The following is a 20,964-nucleotide window of genomic DNA, read 5'->3' as shown; positions in this document are numbered from 1 at the left end:
GAGGAAGGTATTTTTATTGCATTGGATTATGCAAGATTTTGGCCAGCCTCCTTAGCTTCATCTGTTTAAGGGTTCATTTTCGCTTGTTTGGCACAAGTCCCAGCAGAGACCTTCAGAATTGTGGTTAGCAACATGAATGAACACAAACTTTGGGAGCTCTTCAATAAGTAGAGCTGGCCAACTGCCAAAAATACAGTTCCTTATATGGGGTCAGGGCAAAGCTGTGATTCGTTGAGCCCCCTATTGTATAGAAAACATACTTGTAATGGCTGTTTGCGTTCTTTAAAATAAAAACAAAACAAAACAAAAAAACACCAGGCTTCCAAGTCTATCAAAATAGGAAGTAACAAAATAGTGTGCAGGTTTTACTAATGACGGAGCAGAGCAAAGGAAATATGGCTCTGTGTAGTTAAACTATAGAGCTGAAAGTTGGACCTTTTGACCTCCACAGCCGGCTTGTGATGTAAGGAACCCAGGCATTTGTGAGACATCTGTTGTCTACCTGCCCTTATTTTGTAAATGGTTTAATAAGATTAAATAATTAGGAGGATAACCACATGGTCGCCATGCTACTAAGTCCTAGCGTTGAGTGCATACTTCGGGACTGCAAGGTCTCTCCATCCTCTTCTGTGTCTGTTATTTAAAATGCAGTGTAGTTATTTTCAATATTTGCTAGGGTACATTTGTGATTAGTGGTTTTTTTATCAGCATATCTATAAAGAGCGCACTGCAGTATCTGGTGTATTTTAAAAGCACTGCAATTCTGTTTCTGTGCTCATCAGGGGAAAATATTTTTTCTGTTAAATGCTCACATCTTTGTTTTAAAAAAAATTCAACTTAAAACAAGCAAACAAGCACCCAATAAAACAAATTGTTGTGCACTAGGCAGACTTTCTCTTCATTTTTAAGAACAGTATTCAAGTTTTATTTGGTTTCTTGCAGGCAAACACCCTACCTGGATCTTCTCTCAGTCTGCCTCCGTCCCACATGTACGGCAATAGGCTGAATCCAAATTCAGCAATGGCAGCACTTATAGCTCAGTCTGAGAACAGCCAAGCAGGTAAGCTTCCTGGTGGTAGTGAAAACACTGACACTTTACAAACTTAAGAAACTCAAGTATTTGTAAGAAGACTGTACGATTTTAGTTTTGAACTCTGCTCAACTTTTGGGTATTGAGTCTGTTTAAAGTTGTTCCGTGTTGCAAATAAATTCTTGGTAGTTCAGAGCAGCTTTTTTTTTTTTTTTTTTTTTTTTTTTTAACTTTCTGAAATGTAAATGTTTAAGCAGAGCCATCAGCAGGCAGGAATGCAACAATGTCTCCTGTGACTTCGGTGATTGATGTGTTCAGTTCTTAGCTCTTTGCAATGAGAGCAACACAGCTCTGGGTTTTGTCGTGAATAGTTTAAACCTCTATTTGCATAATTCATGAAATTGCATTACATACAACTTCGTGTGAAAGAGATCCCGTTAGAGAACTTCTACAGCATTCAATAATCTTGTGAATATTTACCAATTGACATTTTTGTAACATTTGGGTTCCTCTCCGGTTTTAATGAGCCACTGGATTTGCTTTGTTTCATTCCATCCTAGGGATTTGTTGACATGTCGTAGTAGTCATGCCTGTTTGGGGGAAGGGAATGAGTTTAGCAGTTTACCAAGAATGGATCAGTCATGTCTTTGCCCTCCAAGAGGTCGGGGGTCACTTGACTCAGAATAGGGGGAGGGCAACCTTGAAGGGGGCAGATAGGGTTATTTTATTGAGAGGCCATAGGGAAAATAACCCTTTTGAGTCCTTCCAAGCAAAACGTTTTCATATATTTAATGAGGCCTTTTTTGTTTGTTTTACTACGTTTTTAGCAAGGGACTTTCCTATGCTTCAGCTTATAAATAGGAATTTGTGAATTAGACACTTTCATAAAGTTTTCAGTAAATGTGCAGAGTAGCACGTGCTTGTTAGATGGTAGTGGTAAGTTTAGCACGTTTCCTATTTTACGAGTTGTTTTGGGATGCAAAGTGTTAAAAAAAATACAGAGCATCAGGATTTGCTGTGATAAGCATACAGATTAGCTGTCCACAGCTGTGATTCATTACTTTCACCGTAGAAATTAAAAGTGGCTGAGGGGAGGGTACTGCAAATGCAAACCACGCTTCTGTGCTGTAAAACTGAAAGGAATGAAAGAAGTGAACATAATCCATGGCCTGGTACAGCCTCAGAAATGTGTAAGGACAACACCTTACACGCTACAGTTCAGCAATCTTAAACTAGTTACGGCTTCGCTCTTCAGTAGAAACTGTGGATAGAAGTTAAGATTTAAGATATTTTTACGATATCTACATCAGCTTTAAAACTCTTATCTAAGAAGAGTCGATTTATCAGCTGTGAAATATTTACACTGCAGATCAAGATGTGGGAGATAACGGCCGAAACCTTGCTGGCAGAGGAGGCTCGCCCAGAGGAAGTCTCTCACCACGGTAAGCAGCATTTACTTTGCAGAGTGCAGGCAGAGGAAGTGCTGTATGGTCTGGAAACCTTACTGCCTTTTTGCTTGTAATATGTAAGTGTTTTAAAAGCCTATGTGTATAAATGTGGTAGAAATGTACATCAAAAAAGGCCAGCGTGTACAAATAGCTAAAAACGGTCTGTAACTTACTTATAAGCCTGATTTTTCTCATATATGAATGAAGGACTTAGGAAATGGAGACTGGCTTTAAGGGGATTTATTTATCATTGAAGGCATGCGTACTAATTACCTGCTGAGTTTTGCTACCATCATTGTATTTTTATTCACATCGCAAAGGACCCCGAAGCCCACAGTCTTGCAGAGACAAAGAGCACAGTTAGAAGGCTTGGAGAAATTAACTGCTGGTAAATTCTGAAACAGATTCCCCTCAGCACAACAAATACGCAGTAATGCTCTGTCGGGGGAGAGTGCCTTTTTTGTTCTGCTGCAGTTCACCTCTGCTACAAAGGGCTGATGTAAGCATTCTGCTGCTGGAATTGCAGCAAGTTATTTTGGTTTAAAATATTGACTGTTAAATTTCAGAAATGTGTTTTTAATAACATCAGTGATACTTTCGATTTTTTCTTAATTGAATCTTTTTGTCTAAAGGGCTTTGTTTTCCATTCTGGGTCCCATATTGGTTACTCGATATAGCGATATCATCGGATTATTAGCATTATATTGACTGAGGGACTGAACATAGGGATTTTATCTTGGAAGGAATTTTAGGATAGCTAAAAAATGGTAGTTACAAAGATACAGCATTATAACAATTTTGTTACAGCGTGTATTTATTATACTTTCTATAAATATCACCAAATTAGGTAATTTAATGTACATGTCTTTTTGTTTGATTTTCTGTTATTTTCCTTAATTAGTAAGACTTCTTGTTGCATAGAGTGAGAATGTCCATTATAATCCGTAACTATTATCACTTATTTATGAACTGGCTTTTACATTTTCTAAGACATGTTACTTCTAAAACAATAAATAGAGAATTTATGAATTAGATTAGACTCTGTTCTCTAACAGATACTTCTGTTTATATTACCATATAAATGTTTACATAAATAATGACGATGGCTATATATATATATATTCCTAGAAGTAAGTTAGAGATTTTTGCAAAGGGAAGTGCTCAGCAATTAGGAAATTCCTGAATGTCAATATTACATAATCATTACTGCATGCATGGTAGTTCCAAGTTGCAGTGCTTGCTTAGGTTTGCAAAGGCCAGGTCATCCTGTGGGCTGAGTTGTGTTCAGGCTGGCTCTGGGTAGATTATTTTGGAAACCAAACTTCTTGAACGTGTTTTTAACACGTATTTATAGTGCTTTGACAGAGCATATACTCAGTATATGTATGTGTAGTCCTGCATATGATCAGATTTCAGCTGATTTTCATGAGAATGGCAAAGGAGAACGGCTTCGTTTAGAAGCTGTCTGGGTCCCAAATTCCCCAGCGTCCTTCAATAAGTGAAAAAAAAAAAAAAATCACTTTTATAATTCTGATATGGAAAGATTGAAAAAGCTTGAAATATTTTGTGTTAAAAAAGAAGTTCAGTAGGCAGCACCTTTCAGTGCTGTTCTGCAGCGCGTTTCTGGCTTTGTAATATTTCCAGTGCTCAGTGATCTGGTGCTGTTGTAAACAGTGTGCGGATACTTCTGAGATGTTTAGGTAATTCCCCGCTGTCCTGAGCTGAGTAAATAATTCTGGTTACTTAAAATATGATTTATGAGATGGGAAGCTGACTTCAAAAATCTGCTATTTAAATCTTTTTAATGTTACCTCTATTATCTGTTATGATGATTTTTTTCTGTGAGTTCTGACTCTTCCCTTTGAAGCTTATGAAATTTGAAAATCACATGCTTTTGGAAAAGAATCATAATTTGTAAGCAGTTGTTTAAAACAAAAATATTTGCAGGAATAGTTGTTTGCTGTTGATGAGAGCAGATTGCAGCTCTCTGAGAAGATGCATGTGATGCATGAGCGGTACAGTCCTTTGAGAAAGGACCCTTTGCATGGTTATGTTTTTGTCACCCCACTGTAATCACTGATGGGTGTTCAAGCTTTCACATTTAAAATTTTCCTATCTGTAGTATATGGGAACGTATGTTACATGTAAGTGTATTTGGGGTGGGGGAGCTGTTTCCATTTTGCAAAGGAAGAGCTGCTTTTCCCAAGGTAGCACTTAAACTTTTTTTACCCAGCACTTAACCTCTGATTTAAAAATATGCTTTGCAGTATCTGCACTGGCGTACGCTTGTATGTCTAGGTGCAGTTCAGTTGTATTCCTTACAGTTAATACTGTAAAGAGAACGAACAAGTGTACTGCAAACAAAACAATCAGTTGTGGAAGTAAGCAAGATGAGAAAATGAAATCAAGGAGGAAATGCCGTCTCAGTGGCAGCACCAAAGCAGGGCGTACAGCACTCTTACAGTCCTACAGGAAACTGTCATCAAATGCTATATGGAATAAGGATTCGAATGTAGCACGCAGAAACTGTACCATACCAAAGGGATGAAGTGGAGGATCAGCTGGGAGAGGATGGGTTGGCTCATGTTGAGGTAGAGAAATCTAGATGTGTGTTTTTTTCCAGGGAAGGACTGCAGGGCTGTGTATTTGTGCGGTGCTTTATTTCTGAGTTGATGGGGAAACCATCCTGAGCCCAACAAGCCTTTTGTTGTTCATCTACAATTCAAACGGAGTAATCTATTAGGGCAGTGTTATGTGCTTTTAAAATGCATTGGGAAGTGCTTGGGTGCCTGTGTGTGTTGTTTGTTTGCTTGATGTAAATCAGCTGTGTGTAGAGTGTAGTGCATCTGTTTAGAATGTTTCTGCTGAAACCTTTATTATTTCAGCACCTCTTGCAAACATCTAGTTTTAAGGCTGGCTTGTTTTTTTTACTTTCTCTGTGCTGAACTGTTGACCACTGTTGGGTTGTCATCTCTTGTCAAAAAGCACTACCTGGGTTACCCATTCACCAGACTTCTTTTAACGAGTGTTATTCTTTCATCCCGTATGCAAAAGAGGAATTATTTATAAATACCTACAGAGCTCTTAAGTCACCTACTTAAAACCTTTTCTCATAAAAATCACTTTGCTCTGCTGCCTACAAAATGCTTGCCAGTCATTAGGTAGCTAATGTGCTGTGACCGCTGCTTATTGCACTGGTCATAATTAACACACCGATTTCCTGAGCTCTGTATGTTGTCCTGTACTGGCACTATGGTGGTCTTGTTGGTAAGTTTGCATCATGTAGAGCAGTACAGCTGTAATCCTGTGATGGGGCCAGTATTAATTGATACAACTAATATAATCCATATATATATATATATATGTATAATCCATCCAATCCATGCTATATATATATATAGCATCCCAAATCTCAACTCACTCCACTTGTTTTAAAAGCAAACAACCCAAGCAACCAACTTTGGTGTTGGCCCTGTCTGAGAAATGGAGCTACACATACATGAATACATGAGGCCGGAATTGTGAGAAATACACTGCGCATCTGGTTTTGCTCACAGGTCAGAGTTTGCCCCATCCAATGAAAAAGGAGCCTGCTCGTAGGTCCTGAGGGCTCCCCAGCTTTAATAGTGGCTGTATGCTGAATATTTCATTTTCTCCTGAACGAGAAAAGACATGTGGCAAAGGGATTATTCCTTAAAATATGTGTGATTGTGAGTGGAGGAGGGGAGGGGGGAAGTAGTGAAGTGCACGCAGGACAGGCAGGAGGCAGCTTTAACTTCCATCGTGCGCCTTGTGAAATAATGTTTGCATGTAAAACACAAGAGTGTTTTTATGTGATTTTTTTTTTAGAACAGTTTAGGCAGTGGAATTATATATGACCTTTCCATGGAAAAGTGCCATTACTGTGATGATTTCAATAAGTGTTTTTTTATTTTCCCAATTTTCTCTTAAAGGTTTAAATTTTTCTTTAAATCTAGGTGATCTATATAGGCACATGTAATGGTTCCTGCAGGGAGTGTTGTGTAATTTAATGCATTGTTTTTTGTCAGTTCGATGCTACTTACTTAGTCTCTATGCAAGAAGTTGTTGTGTTTTCCCACTATAAGCTGTCATGTTGTAAAATATTACGTTGTTGTTTTTTTTTTTTTTATTACGAAACTCTTGGCAGTGAGAACCAGGAGTTCATGGGCTTGTGATGAATTAACTTAGGCTTGGAAGTATAAGATTCGTAGGTGCTAAGGTTTGATACAAGCTTTAAAAAAACAAAATCTTCAACAGGTTTTTGCTAATACGTTTCCTTAAGTCACTTTCTTTAAACAACAAATTGCAATATTTTCAACAGATCCCCTGTAAGCAGCTTGCAGGTCCGCTATGACCAACCAGGAAACAGTTGTGGGGACAGTTTGCCCCCGGTAGCAGCCAGCATAGAACAGCTTCTGGAGAGGCAGTGGAGCGAAGGACAGCAGTTCTTACTGGAACAAGGCACCCCCAGTGACAGTAAGTACTCCCATTCTGTTCCGAGACATTCTGTTACCTGTGTTACCCATAACTGCCACGCAATCGTTGTCCAAGAGTTTTATGAAGACTTATTTTCTGTTAGAAACAGAAATATGAACGTCGTGTTGAATTACAGCGTAGATGTTAGCGTGACGGTGGATTGTAAGAGAGGTCTGTCTTTACATTTTTTCAAATGGGGAAATTGTGTCAGGCCAGAGGAAGTGCACTGTAGATCCAGCTGGTTGGCTGTGGAGTCTGGAAACATCCTGCACTCTTAGATCCACTGCTGCAAACTCTCACGGAGTGCAGAGCTCTTGGAGACTATGGATTAGTAAATCACAGTTTGTTTCACATAATACGATCTGCACTGGTAATTTTTTACTACTAGATTTAAGATTAAACTGCCATTTCAGTTGCTGTTTTTTAAAAGATACATTTACAAATGTTGGGCAGGTTGTCCTGCTGTGTTTTGTGTCTCTCAGGAAGTCTTCTAAGTAAGTACATTGTTTTTTCCAGTTATGTTCAGTAGCTTGGAATAGTCTCAGAGTGAATAGTGAAGTGCAGAGGGATGAGTAGATCACTTGGATCTCGATATTCCAGAGGCTGTCAGTATCTAAGGCAATGATTGAATATATTAAAAAAAAAAAAATCCTGTTTGTTTTTTTTTGTGTTATATTTTATTGAATGTGTTACTCTTCTTGATAGTAGTGTAAAGTGGTATCTAGTTGGTATTTTTATGAATGGTATCCTGACAAAAATGCTAATTGTGAGGAAATTCATGCAGGGATAATCCTTTAAACATGATAGCTGGAGGACAGGTTTAGCTAAGTCTTATTGCATCTCATTTGGGCTCACTGAGGGTTCCTTTGTATGTTCTTGAAGAGGAGGGATAAAAGCTAAATCCTTGGGAAATGACCAGATGTGCCTATACCAGTAGACTTATGTCTGTAGTAGGCCCAGAGGTCATGTTAAACAAATACAATTTAGAATTTAAAAAAGAAATAAACGGCTGTCCTTGTGCCTTTACAGTCATACTCTAATGCTAGTTGGGAAATCCACATTCTGGAACAAAATCAGAGTTTGAGGAAAGTGAGCTTGCTAAAATGTCGTGTTAGTGCAGAAGATGATGCCCTTTATCTGGAGGGGAAAAAAAAAAAAAGGAAAAAAAAGAAGGGGGAAAAGGAAAGGGGGTGGTAAGTGGAGTGCTCACACAGTGCTCCCTGCTGGGTGATTTGTAGATCGCCACTCAAAGCGAATGGGGCAGCGCTGCCTGCGAGGTGGGTCGCGGTAGCTTAACAGTGGGCGAGATCTTGGCCTTGTTAATCTAAGTTCGGGTATCAGTGCACAGCAGGTTAAAATAATAATTCCATCTTCACAAACTCCTGTTTGTTTTTACGTAGGTGTGGCTGGTGGCTTCTATCGTTACTTGAATGTGTATTTTCCAAACATTTCCTGTTTTGATGACGTTTAATATTTTAACACGACACCTGAAATAGAATTTTCCCAGTTAAGCTCTCGACTTCTGCTGCTAAAATAGTACTGGTTTTGTATTCTGGTTGTGGAGTGACATTGCTGTGTACTTACGTTTAGTCAGTGTCAGCCCCAGTGCTGAGACTCCATGTGTAGTAGGGTGGTGTGGGTACAGCATGCCATTACTATCTCATGCTACATACTTTTTTACACACTTCAAATTGCACAACATTGGTCCAGTTAAAGTCAAATTTGTCATCATCTCTCATTGATAATGTTACCTTTGATTTCACATAGAGTTCTATTTGCTTGTCCTATTTTGTAATATATACATTAGCTTTATTCATTTTCTAAACTTCAGGGGCTGCGTTGTGTCACCATGAGTGACTTTTTACTGAAAGAAGAAAAACTCTGTGGTCACGAAAGATAACATCCATGTTCTTATCTCAGTTTTAGGAATGCTTAAATCATTGCACCAACTTCAGGTTGAAAACAGAAGATTGGAAGAGCAGATCAAGAATCTGACTGCTAAAAAGGAACGGCTTCAGCTTCTCAATGCACAGCTTTCGGTGCCCTTCCCAACACTGACTTCAAATCCGAGCCCTTCTCATCAAGTACACGCATTTCCCATACAAGCAGGTAAGTGGGGTATGGAAGTGTGGAAGCCATTAGAATGATTTATATGAAATAATGGCACATGCCATTGATGGAAGGTATTATGAGAACAGAGTAAGTACTTCTTGATGTGGGGATTAAAAAAATACCTCCGATGTTTAAAATCAATTGGAAAATATGTATAAATTACTTGATTGAGCACAGTTTTTCTTCTTGTTTTTCAGACTAAAGTAGTCTGAAGCACATCTGCTTGAATGTATTGATTCACTAATCGTGTAGTTAATGTTTTACTGTTCAGCAGTGATTCTGAGGTTGACTTTACATTTTCTGTGTTTGCCTCTGGCATTATTTTGAAATAATTATTCTGAATCTCTTTACGTGATACCGAAATTTAATCGCTGTGTGTCTTTTGCAATAATTGCTTTAGCACCTAGCACCGATTCCTTGAACAGCAGCAAAAGCCCTCATCTGGGAAACAGTTTTTTACCGGACAGTTCTCTTCCTGTGTTAAATCAGGTAATACTTCTTTCTTCTAAACTTAAACTTGTTACAAGTTAACTCATCGTAGTCATTCTATTTTGCTGCGATGTGATATTTTAAGCAGCTGAGAGGGTTTTGCTGTTTGTTTTTACACCAGGAGATAACCTCCAGTGGACAAAGCACCAGCAGTTCATCAGCTCTTTCCACTCCACCACCTGCTGGGCAGAGTCCAGCTCAGCAAGGCTCAGGAGTCACGGGAGTTCAACAGGTCAATGGTGTGACAGTGGGGGCACTAGCGAGTGGTATGCAGACTGTAACCTCCACCATTCCTGCAGTGCCTGGTGTGGGTGGAATAATTGGAGCGCTGCCAGCCAGCCAGCTGGCAATCAATGGAATTGTAGGGGCTTTAAATGGGGTAATTCAGACCCCAGCAACAATATCACAGAACCCTTCTCCTCTCACTCATGCAACCGTGCCACCCAATGCAACGCATCCTCTGCCGACTACATTAAACAACAGGTAAGAATTTGCTGATTTATCTTTTTCTCAGTAGTGTCTCTGGTTCCTCAGTTCAGTTTTATTTTTTAACTGTCTCTGTAAAAAAAAAAAAAAGGTACGTTTTCTTCTTCAGCCTGCAGCTGTCAAACTGATTTGCGAAAGAAAGTAAGCGTGAATAGTTATGTTAAAGATGCTTTCTGTTTAGCTTTTGTGAACCATCGCTATGTCCTTTTATTTCTGGTTATTTTTTTTTTAATAGTCGTGTTCTAAAACAAATGAAATTATGCAGATGTGTTTCAGATCTATTTTTAGTTCAGAAAACAATATTCTTTGTCTTGCCAATTCTTCTTCCAGGATTCAAGTAGCACTGGGAGAGCTACCGTTTGTTGCAGTTGTGGGGGGTGGAGGGGAGGGAGAGGGGGATTAGTATATGGTCGTGTAGTTAGCAAGGGAATGGGCACAGCTAACCAGAGCAGTGGTGCAGCTGCATGGGGTTTTTGGTGTATGTCTCCAAATCAGTTTTTTCAAGTCATTTTCTTAAGGATTTTTGAATGTGTAAAAAGTTCTGTGTCCGAGTATTCATGACAACCCTTTTGCCAAAAGCAGACAAAACTGCTGCTTGAGATGCAAGGTAAATGGGTAACAAAGGGAGAGAGCTGCTTGGTCTGGGAGTGTTTTGGGGTAGAGCAGAGCCAGGGATAACTCATTCATGGAACTCCTGATAACTTCTGCTTCCCTTCCCCCCATCCCTTGCATTACCTTTGCTTACGAAGGAGAAATACAACTATCTGTAGGAAAAATGCCTGCAAACAGGGAGAGAATTACTTGTCTTTGAGTTTATTTTTTGGAGATTATGTTGGATTACCTCCCAAAAAAGGGAATGTGATTGGAATGGTGCAAGGGATTCCTGCTTCTGTAGCTGCTTTTTCTGGTTTCCTTCCTCGCTGTTCCTTCGGCAGTTTGTGAATGTTCTTGTACAGTGTTGCTGCCTGGTATTGCTTCAGCAGGCTTGTAAAACCTGATACTTCCCTGTGCACTTAAATGCTACGGTATTTTTACTGAGGTTATTGTGGGTTGCTCAGTTGTTTGTTGTTTTTTTAGTTTATGTTGTATATGAACATAGCATTTCATAGATTAAACAACAGACGTTTCCTTAAAGAGTAGGTATTTTCATTTTATTTCTTATTTTTTCCTTTCTTGTGTATCAGATCTTGGAGGAATACAAGAATTTTCATTTACCTTCCCCAGAAGTGTGAGGAGTCCTTTGTAGTGAGAAAGTCTCGGAAAAGTCAGTAATACTGACAAGTTGTGTCGTGCTTTCTGCTTGCAGGTAGTGCCAGGACACGCTGGTCGTGCTGGTGTTGCTCACATGCTTTCTGTTACTACAAAGATAACTTATTTCAGTCCGTAGCACAGAAGTTGTGTGGTCTCTCTTGCATCCATCCTAAGCGCTGTCCCCACTGAGCCGTGTGTGCCCTCGGCAGCTCTGCTCTGGTGCTGTTGGCCAGCTCTCACCCCATCTTCTGTCGTAGTCTGGAATATTCCTGTGATTCCCTGCCTTACTGCAACAACTTTGTGATGTATAATGCTGTCAGCGTTTCCTTTCCTCTGTTCCTCCTGTCAGCATTTTGATTTCTGTGTTTCTCCTCTAGCATGATCTCTTTCTGCATTGCTCCCTTATTAATTTTACTACGGTTTTTACACAACTCTGCTTTTTTTTTGCTGGGCTGTTTTTGAGGTGTTGTTGTAATTATCCTCCATTTTCTATGAGTTTTCACTATTTCTGCTTTTGTATTTGGAGGAAAAAAGTTGAGTCCAAGCAAGCACTGAGGCTTGCTAGGGCTAGAATGATTGTTGTAGCAATACATACATTCCTTGTTCCTGTCTCTGCAGTTATTCATTTGACAACACTCTTGAAAAAATATGAAAAAAACAAACCTTTTTTAAACTAAAACTAAGTTGTGAGAGGATTCTGGGATGACTTTGGATGAATTAAAAATGGGAAAAAAAAAAAAAATCTGTAAGTATTTTCCATTGGCTGAGATCACTGTTTGTGAAACAACATGGGACAGCGTTTGTTCCTCCTGCCCTGGAGGCTGGTGCTGTTTCAGTGGCAAGGATCTGACTGCTGGGCAGTGCTAAATTCCTCCTGCTATCACTGCCCTTTGAACTGCGTGAGTGGGAGGGGTAAATTGTCAAAAGCACAGGCTGGCCTGAAGGGCTGCTGCCCTGCTGTTCGCAGCTCTGTGAGCACGGTTGATGCTGTGGTGGCAAACAGTATCAGAGCTGGCTGAAATCCCTGTTCCCAAGATGATGGAAACTGAGAACTCAATCCAACTTCCTAACTTTTTTTTGTATTGCTCTATAATTACAAGACCTCCCAGATGTTCCTGTACGTCGCTACTTACGGTCACTTCCCCAGCTTCAGAATCTGCTCAGTTTCATGTGAGAAACTCTACGTATTGTTCTCACTCACACAAGCTCTCTGTTAACTGTGGGACATGGGGAAGTATGAAAACACTGATTTACACACTCCTGTTTGGGAGAGTTTCAAATTATAGGTAAAAGCCTACGTTCATTCAGTAGAGAAAAATACTCAGCCTTTCTCTGGGGGCAAATAGCTTAATGGAGATTGCATGCTACCAGGTGATTCACTGATCTGAGGGAGAAGACAGGACTGTTTCTTTACATGCCAGCAATCTGAGAAGACTGGAGCATAGTGAGTTTCAGACTGATCAGAGACCTTTCAGTGAGGAGCAAAAGATGCAAAATTTACATTCCAGACCGATCTGATTTGGAGAAAGCTCTGTGGTGAAATGCAGTGAGCTGCCTCTTCCAGGATGCTCAGGAGCCACACAGCTATTCTTCAGCAATGAGGTTTTGTATCTGGACGTGTTTCGGCTGCTGCTTGTGGGTAGTTCTCTTAGGTGCCTCTGTAGAGCAGGAAGGGAAGGCAGAATGGAGAAAGAATGGCAGCAGCTGGGAAAAGATAAGTGCTGAGGTAAAACAGAAAAGGAAAAAAAAAAGTTTTGTTTTGAACAGTGGGAGAAAAGAAAACCCAGCGGAAAAGACTCCAGTATAGAAAAAATGAGGTAAAAAGAGGAAAACAAAGATCATACTAGTCAAGCAGAAGGTACTTATTTTTTGCTGCTGTTACAAACATTTTGGCTACAGTTGAATTTAAAACTGAATGATTTCTAATAATTGGTGTTGCCATTTGGAAGACAAATACATGTGGGGAAAAACAGTTGTACCTTATTCCTCTCAGATGGTGTGCTTTATTTTTTCCTGTCGCAGTCAGGAGGGAAATCTGAGAGTTTCCCTGGAGAGGTGAAAATAATCTAATAAACATAGCTTGAATTACTGGGAAACAAATAGAACACCAAATGGTCTCCACCATTATGTCACCTTAAATCCCTGGCATGACTGCAGCTTGAATGTTGTGTACACTTCTGATTGTGCAGTTTCTCGAAAGGATACAGTGCATCTGTGAAACTGAGGTTAATCAGAGGCAGAAGGCTGTACAGAGCACACAAGATCAGGAGAACTGATTTCTCGGCTTAGGGAGAAGACCATTGCAAGAAGAGCTTTGAGAACTTGGAGAGAGTAATGAATGTTGTGCTGGTGACTGTGGGAAATGTAGTGCAGCCCAGTGTTTCCCACAGCTCTGAGGTCATCCAGTGAAACGCAAAGCAAGGTTGATTTGTCACATGCCCTGTTCCAGCAATAGAGAAGGCTATGCTACTGCTAGTTAGCTGGTTAGCTCCAAGTAAAAGGCAGAAACGTCAAGGAACGGGGCTGCAGTGTGCTGATGCTGTGGAGAGTCATGACAGAGTGTGCCCTGAAGACTTAGCAGCCTGACTGTGCAGATGCATGGCTGACTTAATTTCTTACTACTGATCACAGCCAGCAATCCTCTTGTCCTGCTGGTCATCCTGCACGCAGCTTCATGCTGGTACCAGCGCTTGTGCATTCACACAGTAACCTCCTCCACATTAACGGATGATCTTGCAGTGCATTTTGTGTTGGCTTAGGTTTCAGCTCGATTCCCATGAGATGCAGCTCTTTGTGCGAGAGCGAGGGCAAGGGGGGGGACCACAATGGAGAGCTGAAAGGGAGATACTTAACCTTTCAGCAGCAGGATAAGCTTAGTAAGATCAGCTTAAACCAATCACAAAACTACACCTCAGTAATTTGGTGGGTGTTTTAACCTAGTAAAAACTAATGCTGGTACCAAAAGAATAAGTCCAGTGTCTCCCTGGTTGTCTGTTCCAAAACCACCCTCATGCTGCTGGTCCCACAGTGAACTGGCACAGCAGCAGAAACCCTTCGTTTCCAGAGCACTTGTCAGCTGGATCAGTTCCCTACCTGATTTCCTAAATTGCTGCAGAAAGTTTCGTAGGGGCAGAGAGAGGAATGTCACAGCCAGGTGCAGATGCTGCCAGCTTGATTCCATGGCAGCATCAGTTGATCCACTTCAGGGCTGAATGTGCTTGCTACATTACAGACAAGGTGTAGGCAACAGTGATAGATTTGAATATGGTAAGAAATGAGAATTAAAATGAAACCTGGACAAAGTAAATCTTAGCTTCTGTGCCTTTAAAAGCAAACAAGTGCATGTGCACACACAACTTTATTGACTATTTTGTGGGTATCTAATAATGTTTTCAAAGAGATTTGGGAGGTGATGAATTTGACGAGTGTCGGTTCCTATGAGGACACACAGAAGTCTGAGAGGAAAAGGCAGCTTACACTAACTGAAACGTGTGCGTCCTAAGACAATCCTGTAGAGCCTGTGGCTTTGGAGCAGGCGTTTGGCAGTTCTGCACCAGTGGGACAACTTCAGAGTGAGGACAGCTCTGTGCTGGCACTGCTTGGCTGTGGTCGTTTTCACTGCAGTTTAGGAGGTTACCAAGGCCAGCTGCCTGCTCTGCCTCTGCAGCACAGCAGCAACAGCAGGCTGAAGGAGATGCCTTCTGTGTCAGGCTGCCACTGGCAGCACTTAATGATTTGAGTACTAATCAAATCGTTGATACAGCTTGCTGTGTGGTAGACAGCATGTTTAGAAAAAGTAGGAGATTGCATTAGAAGAGGCAGATTGAGAAGCGGCTTGAGGGATTTGAATTTGATGAGAGTAGGTCAAAGAACTAAGATAGGAGAAAGGGCTTTGCTCTAGCATGACAGATGGGTGTGAGCCCAGCAATCCTTCCTTCAGTTGGGAAACAAATACTAGTTTCAGTGGCAGACATACAGCTTCTGGTAACAGGTATGGAAGTACTGAAGGCTGGCAAGAGCTGTCATAGGAAGGCCTGTGTTCCAGGTGATTTGAAAAGTGGTAGTTAGTGTCCAAGTTCAAAATAATATGCACATAGCAGTGTTAGGTCTGCTACATCTACTGAGCTGCCTGACGTACAGGCAAGGTGTTGCTGTTGCTCAAAATAAATGAGAAGAAAAGGTGCATTAACTAGATTGGTGGTGTCTGGGTATGTATCAGAAAGGCAAATAATCACAATTGGACGTTACAGAGTCAAAATGCTAAATAGGAACTGTCTATTTGTATAAAGATTTTCTTTGTTTCAATGAAATGCTGGAGTGAAAACTTCCCATGTTTTCATATGAGCTACAGTATCACTCTGTCATACCCTGCAGTGCCTCAGGACTAGGATTACTTCCTGACCAACAGAGACAACTTCTGCTCCATCAACAGCACCAGCAATTCCAGCAATTACTAAGTACTCAGCAACTCACATCAGTAAGTTTTCCAGTTAATTATAACTTATTCTTCTTGTATAGCCTAAGGCATGAATAGATTCCCTACTCCAAAACAAACATTAGGAATGTGTTTAACTTGATATTACAGCTTTTGAAAATTTTCAGTTGTTCCAGTCTTTCAGGATGTCAGTCACACTAGAGCTGCTGGGCTCCATGTACTGCTGTCAGAATTGCTCCCTGACCCCTTCAGTCCCGTTTTGCCCCTTGTGGGCCTGGTGCTTTGTGTCTCTCAGCATTAGCTGTGGGCAGTGGGGTCTGAGACCATTTGTTGGTTCTAACAATATGCAAAGTGAAGCTCTGTTGCCACTAGGGCTGCAGTGTGAAACATGTTGGGAATCACCACGAATTGTCTTTGCTCCCCTTTTCAGTAGAGGCACATCATAGGTAACTGGTTTTGCTATTTGTGCTGTCAGTCGTGCACTGTTAGTACTGGTTTAATATTCTTCTCAGATATGTTTCTTTTGATAGGGACTTGCTGAAGCCAGCAGGCTTAGCTGAACTTCTGCTGAGCAACTGATTTCAGGAAGTTTATTAATAGACACTTTCTTCCCTTTCCTCCAGTCTTGTGGAACCTCGTTAGTGTAAAATAAATCAGCTGGGATTAGGTTAAGGGTTGTGCTGATGGAGGATACGCAAGAACCCAAGGAGAAGCTGTTACTCAGTAACTAATTCTTGGTTATTCCCCCTCCCTCTTCCCCCATCTCATTCCTCAAGGAACAACATCAGGCCCTTCTGTATCAGCTAGTACAGCAACACCACCACCACCAACACCACCATCAGTCCGAAGTACAGCAACTGCAGATTACTGGAGGAGCACAGATTCCCATAAACAACTTACTTTCAGGCACGCAGGCATCACCACTTAATGCAGCTTCTACCAACCCATTCCTGTCAATTCACGGAGATAATGCAGCTCAGAAGGTGACAGTAAGTATATTTCTCACCTCGTTTTCAATGGAGTGTCTCCATAACGTAACTAAGTGATAGGAAGCAAGTTATGTGCATGTTTCACAACTCAAGGATGTGGATTTTTTCATTATTTTTTGCTTTTCTGAAGCTTTGAGGTGCAGTTAATGAGCTTCAGAACTCATCCTGTAGGTGACAGACATCTTGTAGATGCCTTGTTGCACGCTCCTGCTTTCTGAATTAGGACTCCAGTGACTCCTGCCTTCCCCTTGTAACACCATAACCCAGTCCTCAGCCCTCCTCCTTCCCCAGCTTTGCATGTCGTCGTGTCGGTCCTCCCTGTTACCACTTCACTTGGAGAACTTTTCCTCACCGGGCTGCAGGGGTTGGCTGACAGCTTGAGGGATGAGGAGCCCATTGCTGGGACAGTGAAATATGTAATTGGAGAATGGTTATGTGTGTCTTGGATCTGGCATGGGAAAGTGAGTCTGTACACTGGCAGACTAAGCAACTCCTCCTTTGCTTGTTACAGCAATAAAACCTTTCCTGGACAGAAAAAAAGGCAAGACATTTTTTCCAGCAAAGATGTTCCATTTTCTTCAACTTTTGCCCTGTAACCTCCATCCCCAAGGGACGAATTCTTTCTTTATTACTCTTCAAGGAGTGAAAGAATAGACTTCATTCTCTCAGGGTCGTGCAATTAAGATAAGAGAGGATGAAGGGAAGGAGCATATGGAACTTGTAAAATCAAGAGGAGTAGAACAGGAAGACAAAGTTCCAGTATTTCTTGGAGGACTCATGAAGTGGCAACAGTAGCAAGAAAAAGGAAGCTTGTCTGCAACAGTAGGTGGGAAGAATCTGGGGCCGCATTGGCTGCCCCTCTGCTCCCTGCTCACAGAGCCTGAGAATACGTTAGGGGCACCGTGGGCAGCTGGGCCTCGGATGGTGCTTAACCAGGAGGAGGAGAGAGACAGAAGATGATGAATTTTCGAGATGATTTTCCTAAATTCAGCTCCCTTCTGTTCAGAAATAGGGGCCTTTGCTTTTATTAAGCTGCGTGGGTGCCATCATTATTGCTTTCCAGCCTGGTCCTTTACTGTGATGCTGCAAACCATAGTGCAACCCACAATATAGGGTAAGGTCATCTTTCCTGGTCACCAGCTGGAGGAGCAGAAGGGCTGTATCACAGGACTTTGCTCAGTGCTTTGGCTCCTCTTAGAAATGTAAGAGTTGGTTCCTGTATGTTTCAAATTTATCTCCATTTTATGCAAATTGGTAGTGAATGAGGTTGAGACCATCCATTTGCTTGGCACCAGAGCAAACCATTTGTGTGATTTGATGTGATGTACTTGCTTTGAATGGTTTGAAATGGCTCTTACTGGCTCTGGAGATGGTGGCCAGGCAGCAGTCATTTTACCAATGTGCTGTTATATTTTTTTCTTATAATAGGTGAACGGTTGGACTGGATGATCTTTTAGGTCTTTTCCAACCTTGGTGATTCTATGATTCTATGATTCTTGTAAGATTTAGCTGTAAACAGTTCAGGGAAATCTGACAACATCTTCTAACTTGAAACCCTTAGAAATATATACGTTTTTTTTTTTGTTTTTAAAGGTTAGATTTGAGAGAGATTGCATCTGATTGTTGAACTATTTTAATCCAAGAATTTAAAGTAAACTCTCTGTCTGCAGAAAGTTTGGATGTTTGAACCTCATTTCAAATTGGAAGAGAGTTTTCAAACATCTCTGAGTGCTCAGAAGATGAAGTGAGGCTTTTGCTCAGTTGGGTTCAGTATTTACAGGAAATTTCTTTCATAAATTGTGGGAAAGAAACTCAATCGTGGCAGGGACAGAATGGAAACAGCATTTCTATGCTGTTGGAAAAGGATAGATTTTAACCCTCTAGGGGAACAGCGAAGGCCACCTGTTTTTCTTGACCATCATGGGGACACAAGGGCACACCAATAGCTGGGGCAGAAAGTCCTGTTGGAAATGGAAGCACAAGCCAAACTTGAGCATTGCAGTGTGAGCTCCTGCTGTGAGTTTTGCAAGTGTAGAACTGCTCCTGTAATTATTCTTTCCCACTTCTTATTTGGATATGTAATTAGTCTTTGCTGTGCAAAAGTTCCCAACCCACTATTTGGGTTGGCTGAATTCACTTTACCTCATCTGCTTTGTGTGCTGTGTATTTCATTTATGCTTTATTTGCAGTTTGGCTTTACTTAGCTCTGTATTTTATAATCTGATTTTTAGAAGTATTTTCTCTTACACAGAGGCTCAATGATAAAACTGGACCAGTTGCATCAGAGAAGAGTTGACATTTGAGTGATACTTGAGAACTGCACGTCCTGCTGTGATAGCACTTCATCTGCCTGCAGACTGCAGCTTTCCTTTCTGCAGATATGAAGAAATGCAACAAGGAACTCTTACTGCACAGCAAAAGGTTAATAATTTTCATAAGGATATTTTTGGTAGGCTTTGATTTGCTTTCTTGTTGCACTAAAATGGATATAATTTTTAATGTTTGACTGTGAAATAGATAAAACTGCAAACCACAGTTATTTTGTCAGTCCAAAAATGGTAGTGAGTACAAGTTAAACCACAGAAAAACGTACACATGACTTATCAGTGCTAATGTTAAACTCTAGAGGCTAGAGAACTGTCTGCAGGCACACGTTACCTTGATTTTGGAGCAGGAGGGTTTCTTTGTTTTGTTAATTAAAAAGCTCCACAGAAGCCCAAACGTAGCGTCTGATCTCTGCCGCAGTTGCAATCTATCCTTCAGGCTAAGCTGGCAATGGCAGTCTGGACTTGCTGTTTGCTGTTTGCTGTTTCCTTTTACACACACACACTCATTTGGAAATCTGACTCACGAGGGAATCTATTCTGAACTTTTATTCCTTTAAATTCCTGTTGTTATATAGTGGGAGTTTTTCCTGAGTAAGAATTACAGTATGGAATCCAAAGTTGATTAATTTTGGCGTAGGTTGTAGAGTGCTGAGGTTTTTAAAGGAACTGGTTTGGTTCCAGCAACAAAGTTTTCTTACCAGATGAGAAGGCCACACTGGAAGAATTAGGAGTAGTGTTTGGCCTAAACCAAGTGCCTGTTGCTACCTCCCTTCGTTGGAATGGCTGCCAACAGCTGACGATGCACTAGCCGTGTCCTTGTGAGCAGCAGGAAGAGTCGGTGTTGCACCAGCAGCCTTGTCCTTCTGCCTTTACTCCAAGTGTTTATACCACTGTAGATAGCTCAGGCAGATTGTTACCTGGGTCCTTTTCACTGATGAACTACCAAAAAGTGAGTGAGGGTTTCCCACTACAATTATCAATGGTCGAAACGGACGGGCTCGCGTTCAACGGTGGCTGATGCGATGGCGTGACTCGATGCAGGGTGGTGTTCAATTGGGGTAATGACCACTAATCAGTGCTACGGTGGGAATTGTTAGGGGAAGAGACCCAGCTGTATTTAGACCTCCACTGTGTACTTATTTGGAAGAACATGTTAATTCTGCAATATGTTTCTTAGTTAAACATTGCACAGTTCTTACCTCATTTCTGTAAATAAAGTTTTGTGAATCTGTTTTGTATTGTGAAGAATTCATAAGAAAACATTGATATTTTGATTTGTAATATTTCTAATTAGTAGATTTAATTGAAGAAGTAAAAATAATTTATTTTTATATGTTCGGGGGAATTTTTTAAAAATGTCACAGATCACTTTTGTAGATACTTTACAAAAGTCAAACCGGTGGTTTATTTTACCCTCTCGCCCCACCGGTGAATATTCTGTAACAATTTGTACAAAAGGTAAGATGGAAATGTGCTGTTATTTTGACTAGGTGTAAAATTCCAAGTGTATGAAAAGATATGTACAAAGCTTTTGTTAATAAACTTTAATAATGTTTATAGTTGCACACTGGTTGTGTGAATGTGAGTCTTGCAGAAAACGCCGCCGCTGTGGCTGCAGTTGCACCGGCTGCTACAACTCCATCCAGCAACCCTGCAAAGACCTTTCTCAGTTTCAGCTTTCAGGAGCCACGGGTGGAGCTCCTTGCAGTGCTGCTTGGCTGCTGGCAGCCCTTTCTCCTTCACTCTGCAGAGAGTAGCTGCTGTGAAACTGCACAAGGGCCGAGAGGTGAGCTGATGGCCCGCGCTGATGCTGAGAGCTCCATAGTGCCTGTGCTAAGATGATCGAGCGCTTTGGTCATTGCTGGAATTGCATTTTCTATAAAATGAGCTCACTTCTTTC

The 20,964-nt window shown here is 41.0% G+C and overlaps 1 protein-coding gene across 3 annotated transcripts in view; it reads left to right on the top strand.

Annotated features, from left to right (window-relative positions):
* Window positions 1-20,629, top strand: part of MLLT10 (MLLT10 histone lysine methyltransferase DOT1L cofactor) — a 118,889-nt gene extending 98,260 nt beyond the window's left edge. For 2 of the 3 annotated variants that reach the window (XM_048950414.1, XM_048950412.1), the window contains exons 13-21: window positions 943-1,060; window positions 2,400-2,472; window positions 6,821-6,975; window positions 8,896-9,084; window positions 9,488-9,576; window positions 9,698-10,059; window positions 15,688-15,790; window positions 16,525-16,737; window positions 18,972-20,629. In XM_048950414.1, coding sequence (XP_048806371.1) covers window positions 943-1,060; window positions 2,400-2,472; window positions 6,821-6,975; window positions 8,896-9,084; window positions 9,488-9,576; window positions 9,698-10,059; window positions 15,688-15,790; window positions 16,525-16,737; window positions 18,972-19,040 — 1,371 coding nt within the window. In that variant the 3' untranslated portion in view covers window positions 19,041-20,629. The remainder of the gene's footprint in view (window positions 1-942; window positions 1,061-2,399; window positions 2,473-6,820; window positions 6,976-8,895; window positions 9,085-9,487; window positions 9,577-9,697; window positions 10,060-15,687; window positions 15,791-16,524; window positions 16,738-18,971) is intronic. The other variant, XM_048950413.1, reaches the window with a different exon arrangement.
* The last annotated feature ends 335 nt before the right edge of the window (window positions 20,630-20,964 follow it).

This window comes from Lagopus muta, chromosome 7 (genome assembly GCF_023343835.1).
Source record: "Lagopus muta isolate bLagMut1 chromosome 7, bLagMut1 primary, whole genome shotgun sequence".
NCBI lineage: Eukaryota > Metazoa > Chordata > Aves > Galliformes > Phasianidae > Lagopus > Lagopus muta.
Note: the sequence above shows the minus strand (reverse complement) of the source record. Positions and strands in the feature narration are given on the sequence as shown.